General features: G+C 36.1%; 2 protein-coding genes and 1 non-coding gene across 4 annotated transcripts; 2 read left to right on the top strand and 1 right to left on the bottom strand.

Annotated features, from left to right (window-relative positions):
* The first annotated feature begins 2,278 nt into the window (after positions 1–2,278).
* Positions 2,279–2,366, top strand: TRNAY-GUA (transfer RNA tyrosine (anticodon GUA)). Its single transcript is given in 2 exon segments — positions 2,279–2,315; positions 2,331–2,366. It is a non-coding gene; the product is annotated as a tRNA-Tyr (tRNA).
* Positions 2,367–3,072: 706 nt separating this feature from the next.
* Positions 3,073–6,613, top strand: LOC126732395 (uncharacterized). Of its 2 annotated transcripts, none has more exons than XM_050435219.1 (2): positions 3,073–4,082; positions 6,410–6,613. In XM_050435219.1, exons 1-2 carry the CDS (start codon positions 3,221–3,223, stop codon positions 6,460–6,462), a joined length of 915 nt encoding a protein of 304 aa, XP_050291176.1. In that variant the 5' UTR covers positions 3,073–3,220; the 3' UTR covers positions 6,463–6,613. The 2 variants fall into 2 exon arrangements, 1 of the variants encoding a protein (XP_050291176.1); XR_007659465.1 differs by lacking the exon at positions 3,073–4,082 and adding an exon at positions 4,353–5,379.
* A 1,123-nt stretch (positions 6,614–7,736) lies between these two features.
* On the bottom strand, positions 7,737–11,488 carry LOC126732394 (uncharacterized). Its single transcript, XM_050435217.1, has 4 exons — positions 10,785–11,488; positions 8,424–8,516; positions 8,246–8,313; positions 7,737–8,043 (listed from the first exon to the last, which is right to left on the bottom strand). Exons 1-4 carry the CDS (start codon positions 11,409–11,411, stop codon positions 7,881–7,883), a joined length of 951 nt encoding a protein of 316 aa, XP_050291174.1. The 5' UTR covers positions 11,412–11,488; the 3' UTR covers positions 7,737–7,880.
* Between the last annotated feature and the right edge of the window lie 1,723 nt (positions 11,489–13,211).

The raw sequence follows: 13,211 nt of genomic DNA, 5'->3' as shown, positions 1-13,211 counted from the left end.
GATGCTAAGGTTAGTTCATTCATTGATCAAGAAAATAGAAGATGGAAAGTGGAAGTTATTGATACCACCCTGCTGAATTTTGAAGCTGAAATGGTTAAAAAAATTCCCCTCAGTCACACGGTTCAACCTGACCAGCTCTTTTGGCCCTTCAATCCTACTGGAGAATACTCAGTAAAATCTGGATATAAATTTTTGCAGCTCGAAGCTCAGAACTTGCAATCGGGTCAGTCAAATACTGATCAACTCAAACCTCTGTGGAAAGCGATTTGGAGTTTACCGGTTCCGAGTAAGGTGAGGAATTTAGTTTGGAGAGCAACAAAAAATTCTTTGCCTACTAAGACGAACCTGGTTCAACGAAAAATCATCACTAGCAGTACGTGTGAAAGCTGTCAGCAAGCCAATGAAGACGTGTGCCATGCTCTGTTCCATTGTCCAAAGCTGTCGGACTTGTGGAACAAAGTTCCTCTGTGGAATCACGACAGTCTTCGCCAGGCAGCAACTTTTATTGATCTAACTGGTTGTGTTTTTGCAGATAACAGGGACCCGGCTCTCTTTTCCATGGTGATTTGGACTCTATGGAATTGTAGAAATAACCTCAGACTTAGAAAAGCAGTCATCTCCCTTGATCAGGTGCTGCATCAAGCTAAGGAAAGGTTGCGGAAATTTGCACTCCACAATCCAGTTCACACTATACCAGTGAGACGCCAACCAACAAGATGGCTTCCTCCGGATCGTCCACTTTACAAACTGAATTTTGATGGAGCGTTGTTTGCAGCAGAGCAGTGTGCTGGATTGGGCGTGATTCTTAGGAACTCCGAGGGTCAAGCTATGGTCTCACTCACCGAAAGAGCTACGCTTCCCTTCACGGCCATTAAGGTTGAAGCAATGGCAGCCAGGAGAGCTTTGCTTTTGGCTTTGGAGACAGGTTTTGATCGAGTGATTCTTGAAGGAGACTCGCAAGTTCTCATCACAGCCCTCCAAAACAATTCGTACACTTTATCCCATTTTGGTCATTTAGTTCAAGATATACAGTATCTTGCCTCTTGTTTCTCAGAGATACATTATTCCCATGTTCGCAGGCATTGTAATACTGTAGCTCATGCTTTAGCAAAGAGAGCAAACTCTATTTCCCATTATCAAGTCTGGATGGAAGATGTACCACCAGATATTACCTCTGTATTAGAGGCCGACTTTATTGGCCTAACTGATTGAAATGCAAAGTCTTGTTTCTCAAAAAAAAAAAAAAAAAAAAAAAAAGAACTGGAAAAATTGTGAGGTCAATCATAAGAGAGTTTTTAAAAATTATGGGCCCGTTTGTTACTGTTGTTTAAACAACAGTTTTCAGTATTTAAACAACATTACATATATTTTCACATATTTTTTTATCTACACATATTTCCAAAAAATACAAACATCGTTATTAGAATTCTTTTACCAAATGACTCCTATAACTCTTTGCATTTTCATTATTTTTAAAAGAAAATTTTAACAAGTTTTTAAAACACCATAAACGTGTCTCTCTATGGCCCTAAAATAAATTAAAAGACCCTTTTTCATTTCTTTTTTTTTCTTTTTCATTTTGTTATTCTTACGAACGTAGCGTTAGAAACTGTTCAGAACTTATAACTTAGAGAAGGCCCTATAGGGGTGAGGATGGTCTGTTTGTGGCCGAGGTCTTATTTGAGGCTAGTTGGAATTTGAGTTTGCTCTCTTTTGTCTTAACCCACTCTATGGACAGTGACATCAACAACAGTTCAACACCACCCCTGTCCAACTATTTGGTTTTTCAGTTGGAAGTATAAGAGCTCATGCTGCTCATCCCATTGAATCATCTAATTCCTTTACAGTTTTAAATCCAAAAAAAAAAATAATAATAATAATTTATAATTGTAAGTGATAATTGATTGACGGCTTGTAGCATCAGTCATCACCCTATTCTATTTTATGTAAGGACAAAATTTAGATACAGTATCTTAGATACTATTCTTTAAATTATTCTCTTAATATTCAATTATATAGTTATTTCATTAAAAAATACATTTTCATCTTATGAAAAAAAAATCTACATCGTAGTAAAAAGAGAATGTAAAGAACAGCATCTAAATATTGTACTTAAATTTTACTCTTTAGCTAATTAGCCTACTCTTTTGAACTTATTTTAAGTTATAACTGCTAATAATAGAGCCGGTGTCCCCAATATTAACTCATGCATGCCTGTTTTAGTCATTTTACCTAAATAGAACCTTTATTAATTAATTATGTGCAGAAATATCAACAACCGACCTTAGCTCAGTTGGTAGAGCGGAGGACTGTAGTTGAGATCAATTGTCATCCTTAGGTCGCTGGTTCAAATCCGGCAGGTCGGATTTTTTATTTATTTTTATTTCTAAATCTTTCTCTCGAAGTTTTCCCCTTACTTTCACACAAATACTTTATGCCTTCTTTTGCTTTTTCCCACTGGACCTTTATGCCTTTAGTATAGATACCATGCCATAACCATTACATGTGTTAAATCAAAGGTGAATTGATATTGTAATAACTAATAACCATTACATATAGAATAGATTCGAACTACTTTACAATAAGGCTATTAATTTGATTCCAATTTTTGGTTTGTGCTTTGCTTCACAGCTAGAAACCAAACTCCAAAATACTCCCATTAGGCAAAGTAAGAGAGGTTAAAGCTTTGTTAGAGAGAGAGAAGAAAAAGGGGGTGGGGTGGGGAGGTTGAAGTTTATCTATAAATCATAACTAGCTAAGGTACAGTATTTGCTAAACCACTTAAGAGTCATATTTGATAAAGAGTAGTGTTTATTACACACAGTGTATATAATTTTTTTATAAATTGAAAACATGACTTTAACTCACGTTTTTAATTTAAAAAATATAATCGTGTATAACACACTACGTGCAACAATTATTACCCTTTAATAAATCAAGCATGCAAAAAAGCAATTTCTAGTTAATTGAAGATGTGCAACAGTCCAAACAGTAAAAAGAAAAAAAATAGTATAAATGAAAAAGTTTGAGAAGAGATAAAGAAAACTTTCTATTCATTTTTATGGCTCATGGTTCTTTTTGTGGTTGGTGCGCTTTTTATATTCTTGAAATGTGTTCAGACCAGTAACTAACACAACTAGGCTAAACCATCCACCACCACTTTCCCTCATCAGAAAAGAGAGAGCCATAGAAAGAGATCAATCAAATTAATTAAGCTAATATGGATCTCCACATTCTTCTTCTCCTCTTCCTCGTGATAATTCCATTCACACCAAAGCCAACCATAGCTCCAAACCCAGCATGTCAAAGCTCCTGCGGCTCCGTCCAAATCAAGTACCCCTTTGGCACCGGCTGCGGCTGCGGCTCGCCACGGTTCCAGCCCTATGTAACCTGTACACCCGGCGGAGACCAGCTCCTCCTCGCCACCCACACTGGCTCATACCCAATCACCTCCATAGACTACAAAACTTCCTCTCTAACCATAGCCCCCCAAGACATGTCAACATGCACATCCATGCACCACTCCTCCAATTTGGGCCTAGACTGGTCCAGCCCATTTCAGCTAGGCCCATCAACTTTCATTCTCATTTCATGCACATCCCCTACGTCTTCCTTAACCCTAAAGAACACCCCCATATGTGACCCCTCAAGCGTTCACCTCTGTGATTCACTCTACACGTGCCCGGCCGTCGTCTCCCTCGGCTTGCCGTTGTTCCCGTCTACGAATACGTGTTGCGTGTACGCGCCGGCGAACTTTAATGGTAAAGGAGAATTGGAATTGGATGAATTAAAGTGTGATGGGTACTCGTCTGTGGTGTCATTAGGAGACTACCCAACTGACCCTTCACATTGGGAATATGGGGTGGCCTTGAAATATATCAATGACATATTGGATAATAGCGTTATTGATAGCAAATGTAATTCGTGCGAGATGAGTGATGGTATTTGTGGGTATGCGCCACCAAGTAATTCGTTTGTCTGTGTCTGCAAGAATGGATATAATTCAACAACGGATTGCTACAGTAATAACTTATACGGTCAGAATGTGGAGCAATTTTGGAGCACTGCTTCTTTTGCAACAGGTCGGTTTTTTTTTTTTTTTTTTTTTTTTTTTTTTTTTTTTTTTTTGGTGTGCGTGTGTGTGTTGTGATTATTGCTTTATTCAGTGCACTAGGTGCTTAGCCTTGAAGCAAACCTACTATTTCAAGCTTTTTGTTATTCGTAGCAGAATTTGCTAGGATTAGGATCCAGTGCAAGTCACTTTATCCCTCTCACAATTTTTTTTCACTTTTCACTTTTTACTTCTTTTTTCTTAGCACTTTTTAATTAATGGTTGAGATTTTTTTTTTTTTTTTTTTTTAAATCAATGGTTGAGATTGAAAGTTGCTTTTTGTAACTATCAATTTCAATCATTTATAAGAATTGCATCAGATGCAATACCCACTTGATCTCAATCCAAATTACATGCGTATATACCATATAAGGAAAAGGCTCTAGCCACCACTAGCGAAGCCAGAGGGGGGCACCTGCCCCCTGACTCCTCCTAAAATTTTCTAGCATTAGTAGTCTAAAGTAATTACTTAGAGTATCACCAGCAGTCTCTCCAAATTTTTGCCTATTTGGAGAGTGAACAGTGCATTTTACCTTTTAGTTACTAACTCTTTCAAATACATTTTCCAACAAATTTTTTATCCCATTCTCTATTTCATTTAAATATTATTTCTTCATTCATTCTTTATTTTTTTTTTTATCATCATTTATTCTTCCTATATTCATTCCTAACAATTATATTTTTCAATAAAAAGTGTTATATTCACAACATTTTTCGCAATACTTTCACAAGAATCACATCAAAATCTTATGTGAAAAGTTATTACTAGTTCTAATTTGAACCCACCACTGAAATTATTTTTTTACTCATCAATATTAGCTAATAACAATCTATTACTTAAAATTTATTGTGAAAATATTGTAGTAGCATTTTTAAATTGTATTTTTCTTTTCTTTCTTTCTATCATCCATACGTTTCCTTTTTTTTTTCTTTTTCTTATCCCTTGATTTTTCTCCACCACACACGTATACCCATTATCTCCATCCTCTCCTTTTTGTTTTCTCTACTTTCCAGTTTCCACTTCATTCTAGAACCTCCCTCCCTCTTTCTTTCTCTACTCTTTTTTTTTTTTTTTTTCTTTTTCTACTTGATTCCAAAACATTATCCAACTCTCTCTGTGATAAGAAACGGAGAAGGAGGTAGAGAGAGAAAGAATAGATGGGTTAGATGGCTCCGCTTCGCCGCGCCTTCGCTCCGCTCTCTGTGCTTCTGCACCTTCTGCTCCTCCGCCGCCGCCGCTTGTCTTCCTCCCCAACGCAACCCAGATGGTAGATGGCTTGTGTCTTCTTCTTTTTTTGCTTTTATTGTTATGGTTTGATTAATTTTAAGATTATGTTTTTGAGTTTTTATTTTGATTATGCTTGAGTTTAGAGATGTTTGAGAGAAAGACGGTTGTGTTTGTAGCCGTGAGAGGAGAGAGAAAGGGAGGAAAGAGAAAAAAGTCTTTTTTTTTTAATTCAACTGGTATTATTTTAAGGGGAAATATTCTTTATATATGCTACAGTGATTGCTACAATGCTCTCTATACCTGGAGAGCTATTGTAGCAAATCTATAAAAAAAAAAAATTTTGGAGATGCCGAGTCTGTTGGAGGGGTTTTTTTTGTGTGAATAGTGGTTTTTCTCTCCAAAATTTGGAGATGCCGAGTCTGTTGGTGAGGCTCTTACTAACATGGAGAAAAAAAAAGAAAAAAAAGAGTTCTACTAGGTTGAAAGTGACTCTGACACAAAAAAAGTTCTCAAACACCAAACCATTTAGGCTTTTCACCAATTTCAGTATTCTTATAAGTAGCTTTTGTCTTGTCCTACGTATTGCACCTATTTCACTATTTTTTATTTTTTATTTTATATCATTATTTACACAATTTTCACTATTTATGATGCTTTTCACAGGATTTTATCCTTGAATGATGTTAAAGATACTATAAATTTTACTACTTTTCACATTTTTACTCCATCAATTTGTAAATTTTTTAGTAGTTATGAATTGGTTATTTTTGTTTATTTATTTTAATAATATGAAATATATATTTATATTTGCTTACAATTGTTTATTTATTTTGTTATTATTGTTGATTAATATTTTTTAGATTAATTTCATTTTTAATATCGTCTTTTAATTTTGTCTTCTCTATACTAAAATCCTAGCTCCGTTACTGTTAGCATTTGAAACATACAAAATAGATAGGTTATATGCAAATTGTGGCTTAACTAAAAGTTTGCTTTTATGTTAATCTCAAGTGGACCTAGAGAGTCTGTGTAATTTCTTTGTTTCTTATTTATCTTTCATAATGTTGCAGGGAACATTTGGTTTGGGTTGTTGGCAGGCCTGATATTCGGCTTCGCAGTTTAGCTGAACCGAGCAAGTAGCTCTTGTAAGTTGTAGTGAGACTCTGATGTGTCTGAACTAGTACTTTTTTGTGTGCAAAAGTGGTAATTAAACAGACTAGGCCAAATTTATCCAATGAAAAAGAAAAGGAATAAAGGCAGCTAACGCTCAAGCATCCTCCGTGTATGAATGTGAACCGTACACCTGGAATAGTTGCTATGTTCCAAAGCAAACGTTACCACCACTGACTCCAAATTTTCTACCAGCTTTTTTCATTGTTGCTGTGGCGTTAAGTGCTTTTTCTTTTTTCTTTTAATTTGATAATGTGGCGTAAGAGAATTTAGGCTTTTTTTTTTTTTTTTTTTCCACCTAAAAGCTTAATTGTAATATACTTATACCTTAAAAAAGAAGATAAAATTTGATGTCTGTGAACAGTGACAACAAATAAGCTAAAAAGCTATTCAAATGACGCTACTAAACATATAATCAAATACTATGATTGATACATGATAAATATACAGAAGTAATATATGAATCACAATTTATTATTACAATAAGTTGTGAAAAAGTTGTGTTTTTAGCATTGTTTAAATTGTAACCACTTGAACTTCCAAATTTCCAAGCTTACTGATCCAAATTGAAACAATAGAGGATTCAAAAAGCCAAAAAAACCTCTTAAGTGGGGTGAGGTGAGAGAAAACTAAATCAAAAACTAAGTCCCTCGTCACTTAGATAAAGAGAGGTTCTACATCTTATAATAGAATGTCTTGGACTCTAATTGGTAAGAGTTTATTGATTTATTTATTTAAAGAGTTTAGTCTCAATGGGGCCTTTGGTCTTATTGTTGCATCTTGAATTCCCTCCTAAAATAGGATAGGTAAATAAAGAGAAAGCAAAAGGGAAAACAGGAAAAGGGGGGTTCCCCAAGGACCACAATGCCAAAAACTTAATCAACCATAACCAAGACAAAATCTAGGATTCTAGCTTAATTTCATATTTTTTCTAATAAAATGATGTAATATGTTACATCCACAATATTTTTACAACACTTTCATAACAATTCTAAGATATATGTTGTTACTGATTCCACCTAAAATTTGTTACGAAAATGTTGTGAATATATCATTAATTTCTCAACCAACAGTAGTCTCTAATCTTTTAAAAAGAAATTTCAAAGGGTTCACATCTTTTGCAAATGTTCTGGAATCAGATTCTAAGCCTCTAACTTTCCAGTTGTGACGATAATCGCTAATATACTTTTTGCATTGATATACGCTTATCTACCTCTTACCTCATAATAAGTAATAACTAATGAGTACTTTTAACTAAACTTCATAGCGTCCATGTTTATACAAAACCACACAATCAAGTATCATAAAAATGTAGGTTCAACTGAGAAATCATACATTCCTGAATTCTCTACACCATTTCAGGTAGACCATTTAGTCTACCTTGTGGCCATTGTTGTGGTTATGTTGCTTAGGTGGAGGAGGTATATCCATGAGAAAAGACTCTATGTGCTTGCACATCTCTTTGGGTTTCTCAACGTTGATTGCATGCCCTGCATTCTTCATGATTACTAGTTCCGCATTCTCACCCAAATGCCTGTATGGTGGGGAAGATTATGTCAAAACCCAAACCTTAAAAACAACCGATGAGTTCGAAGGGCAATACAAATACCAACTTGGTTGATGAGGACATGACAATAGAATGTAAAAGTGTTCTGAAATACACAACTACCGATATAGGTTAGAGAAAATCAAAGGATGAATGATATTATTGAACTTATTTAGTTCTTCATATCTACCTTTTTAATCTGTGTGCCAATTCCAGCGGGAATACCTGGTCTTCTTCTCCCCAGATTAACAATGTAGGCTGCATGAAGAAGAAGTTATATATGCCTATAAAATATTCTCAGAAAAGAGGTTAGAAATATATACAGAAACCAAGCTACGGTGATTGTATAACATGTAATATGTAATAACCTGGGTTATCTTGGGAAGATCAGACAATTTCCTATCCTTGTGTAACGCGTGAATCAATCCTTTCTGCTCTTCATAGTGTTCTTTACCCAGCACCTGCCAGCGCAAGCAATTACCAACACAAAAAGTTTAAGCTAAAACTAGAGATGAATTGTCGCCAAATATTATCAACTTGTGTCCGTCAATTTTGGATTACCCCCAAATAAATATTTCATGTCACAAGAACAATTCCCAGTCCTTGCTACTATTACACTACCCAGACCCAGGGAGAAGATTTGGACAATCATATCAAGACAAATAAGCTCAGTAGCATTTTAGAGGCTTTGAGATATATATATATATATATATATATATATATTAGATACTCAGAAAAATGGAACTGTTTAGAGACAGCTTTAGAGTCTAACTTCAAAGGAAACCAGTTGCAGAAGATGCATCCTATATGCACAAGCACAAAAAAGGGTCCACTTTGGTGGCACATAAATATCATGATAGGTTCAAGTTACAACTTTTATAACTTACTCCCTTCAAAACTGATGTGCATAGAATACAGTGTTATCTATAAAATGCTTAAATATCAAGTTTTCTTTTCGTATTTTAATATCATACATATAAATTTATTAATTGAATAATAAATATCACTAGACAAAACAAAATTAATGAGATAGTATGATACTTGTTGGTCCCGTTATAATACAAAATTAAATATGGGGATAAAGCTAGTATTAATTAACATAATAATGAGGATTCCTAATGGTTGATAGTGCGCCACCTCTACCTCATCTCTAACAAAGACATTGTGAAAAGGAGTGTCACTGTGTCGGTTGCTTCCATGGGCATCTAACTCAGCTCAGTGGATATTTGTTGCGTCCCTGCCTTTTCTTTTCTTTGACAATGGTCAATAAAGCATTTAAAGTTTAAACCGTATTAAAAGAACCACTTGGCTGTGGATATAAAGGCCTCTCTTTTATGCCAACAATAAAATCTTAGCAAAGAAGCCATACCCGTTAGTCCAGGGACGGACCCAGGTTGGGGCCCAAGGGGCCTGGGCTCCCTTGGGTCCAAATTTTTTTTTTTTTATATAATAATTATTATATATTTTAATTTTTTAGTTGGGTCTTTTTTTCCTCAATAAACTTAGCTAGTCTCATCTAAATAGCAACTATTCAACCCAAAAACTTAATAGAAACAATAAAAATATTCATAATAGTGATTGTATTTTAGCAAAAAAAACTATTTTACTACCAAAAAACCAAAAAATCATGTGTTATTGGAGAAGTTAAAGCTAAATTTTTTTTCAACTACATTAAACTGGTATAAATACTAGTTGATTGTAGCAATTTGTCAAAAATAAAATACAATATTTTATTAAGATTATATATCTTCCTTCAATTAAAAAACTCAAATTCTCTCTTTTCCTTTATTATTTTAATGAGTTGTTTATATTATTTTAAATGGAGTGTAAAAAACATAGAACATTTGATATTAGGTGTATTGTAAAGTAAGGTGATAAAATAAAAAAAAGTAATTTTTTAAGACACCACCATTATGAATGCTCTAACTTCAACAAAAAAAAAAAAAAAATATATATATATATTTATATATATATATATCCTAGCCAGCCTAGTATTAAAAAAAACATTTTTTTTTTGTTTTTGTTTTTGTTTCTGTCTTTATTGGTAAATGATTGCATCTTAATGTATTTAAGAACAATAATTTTGTGTATTTATAATTTTTTAATACTTTTCTTTATACTCGCCCCCGCTAATTTATTCCTCACTTTTCTCTATCCCGAAGACCTTTGATTTCCCCAGCCTTAGAGCTTGAGGATTAGGAGGAGCATATCTAATAAGTAATAACCAATTTAAAATATATATATATAAATAAATAAACACCTTCAATACCAAAATTATAACAAGTCAACATATCCTTTCTATCGATATTTGTGGGAATCTTACCATTAACCAACTAAATAAATAAAGATATCATTTGGTACAGAAAACATAAAAAATAAATAAACAAACATTTTCAATGAGTTAATGGTATTTAATAGGTACTTCTCTAATTGCGTAACTAACCATAGTAAATGTGGGGGGTTGTTTGCTTCAATGTGACGAAGGATCACATTATTTATTGTTTGTAATAAATTGCAAGCCGTCTAAAGTACAATTTAGAAAATAATTAACCTAAACAAACAAACAAAATGCCAAAACAGAGACAGCTCTCCAAATTTCGTACCCAAAAAAAAATCAGAACAAAATCCAAAGAGTATTATTTACTCAAAAATAAAATAAAATCCAAAGAGTATTATATTAAACTAATTTAAAAAACAAAAATAATTGAAGAGGGGAGGGACCCACTTACATTGATGAAATCATTGAGAATACAAGAAGGGGCCTTCAAATTGGGTTTAACGAACGTTAATCTCAGCAACTCTCTCATCTTATCCGCGTTTTGCGGTAACAGAACACTAACGGCCTCGTCCACGCTCTTCACCTTAAACAGGCCTCCCTCCATGTCTCGGTCTTCCATGCACACCCCGGCGCAGCAAAGCACGACGCGCTCCACGCGCTCCTTGAACCGCGTGGCCATGTTGTACGCGACGAACCCGCCGTAACTGAGTCCGACCACGCGCATGTTCTTGCTCGCGCCTTGGGCCTCCATGAGGCCCATCACGCACTGGGCCTGGAATGCCTCGGACCTCTCGGGTCGGGTCGAGCGGGACTCGCCGAAGAAGACCAGGTCCGGGACGTAGAGGTTGAAGTGGGGAACGAAATGGGAGATGAAGTTGTTCCATTGCCACATTGCGTTGGCGCCCATGCCGTGGATCAGGAGGAGGTTGGGCTTCGATGGGTTGTGGGCCTTCGGGGCCCAGCAGTGCATCACCGTGCCTTCGCCGAGGTCCGTCGTCGTCGACTGCAGACCCGCCTTCGAGAACGAGTACCGGTGGTACCATTCAAACGCCTTAGCGATGCTAAAGCAATTTGACATTTTAAAGTACAGGAAGGAGTGTTTTGTGTTTGTGTGTTTTTGTTTTTGTCTTTGAAAGTGGATAGAGCGAGTGGTGAGGTGACGAATGTGGCAGTCAATTATAGGGCTGTTTTAAAGGGCAGAAATGTAAGTTCGTTTTGCTTTTTCTTTTTTTAATTTTTTTTTGACTTTATATATTCTGGCTTTGTTATTTAATTAAAAATATACTTCTCGGAAAAAAAAAACTTTTAAGAAAGAAATCGAAAAAACATTGTAATTAAGTTTTGTCCATATATAGATGTGTAATGTTATAATCACAAATTATTTTACGATATTTTTACAAATTATTGTTGTGGGGCCCAATAATTTCTATTGTGGGACCCAATAATTTGTGGCCCTGACTCATTTTTACATTGGGGCCCAAGGCTCGAGTCGAGGAAGGGTATAGCCAAGGATGTGTAATAAAAGTCTAAATAGTCTTGAGACATAGCTGAGGATGATTCTGTCATCGACATATCCGAGGTCCCCCTGGAAGAAAGGGCAAAGACGGTATAGGAACAGTTTGGGAAAAAATCTAAAATATCTATGTCAATAGAGAAGAAGACGTTGGATAGTATAATGATCAAGGACGAAGGGAAAGCTGCCATTAGCCCATTACTGCCATTCAATACTCTGCACCTGACAGAGCCATGCTCTTCAGCTTTTACAACCACCCCTAACCACTCTAGGTATGGGCTGACAGGACAAGTCTTAAGTCCTAGGGAATTGAGCTTACACGTGGACGCTGGTAAGAGGATAAATGCCCGTATAAAAGGATAAGAGAGGCAGTGTGAGAGATGGGGGGGGACAACCCGTCCTCCCAGCCATGGTGTCCTAGAAACAAGGAGAATAAGAAGAGCATAGAACTCCCCAGACTCCTCGGACGAGATTCACTGATCGGAGCCAACCCAAACTACCGTCCGGTGACCAAGACCTAGCCTTTTAAACCCACGCTCTATAAGTGATATTATTTGGGCCTTTTTATGTGTGAACCCAACATCATTTTGGGTCGTTACAAATTGAGTCCTTACAATTGGCACCGTCTGTGAGAAAGGCTTGTGTCTTGGCACAGGTGGTGGGTTGAGACAATCCCTCACATCATTTACAACAGCCGGATGTAGTGTTCTAGCGTAAAGTTCCACTAGGGGCTACGTTTCTTCACTAGGGGCTGCGCTTCGTAACGTCAGTAGCACGGATGGTTCTAGGGGCTTGGCCGAGGAGCTAATCCCCCTAAACCAAGGTCCCACGCCATAGCTGAGGGGTTAATTCCCCCAACTACTTAAAAATCAAGTTTTGGACAGAACCAAGGTATTGCATGGTCCTCGGACTCAAACCTATGGGGAAACCAACTACTTAAAAATCAAGTTTTGGACAGAATCAAGGTATTGCATGGTCCTCGGACTCAAACCTATGGGGAAACCAACTACTTAAAAAATCAAGTTTTGGACAGAACCAAGGTATTGCATGGTTCTCGGACTCAAACCTATGGGGAAACCAACTACTTAAAAAATCAAGTTTTGGACAGAATCAAGGTATTTCATGGTCCTCGGACTCAAATCTATGAGGAAACCAACTATTTAAAAATCAAGTTTTGGACAGAACCAAGATATTGCATGGTCCTCGGACTCAAACCTATGGGGAAACCAATTACTTAAAAAATCAAGTTTTGGACAGAACCAAGGTATTGCATGGTCCTCGGACTCAAACCTATAGGGAAACTAACTACTTAAAAAATCAAGTTTTGGACAGAACCAAGGTATTGCATGGTCCTCGGACTCAAAC

The sequence above is a fragment of the Quercus robur genome, chromosome 6, assembly GCF_932294415.1.
Source record: "Quercus robur chromosome 6, dhQueRobu3.1, whole genome shotgun sequence".
NCBI lineage: Eukaryota > Viridiplantae > Streptophyta > Magnoliopsida > Fagales > Fagaceae > Quercus > Quercus robur.
Note: the sequence above shows the minus strand (reverse complement) of the source record. Positions and strands in the feature narration are given on the sequence as shown.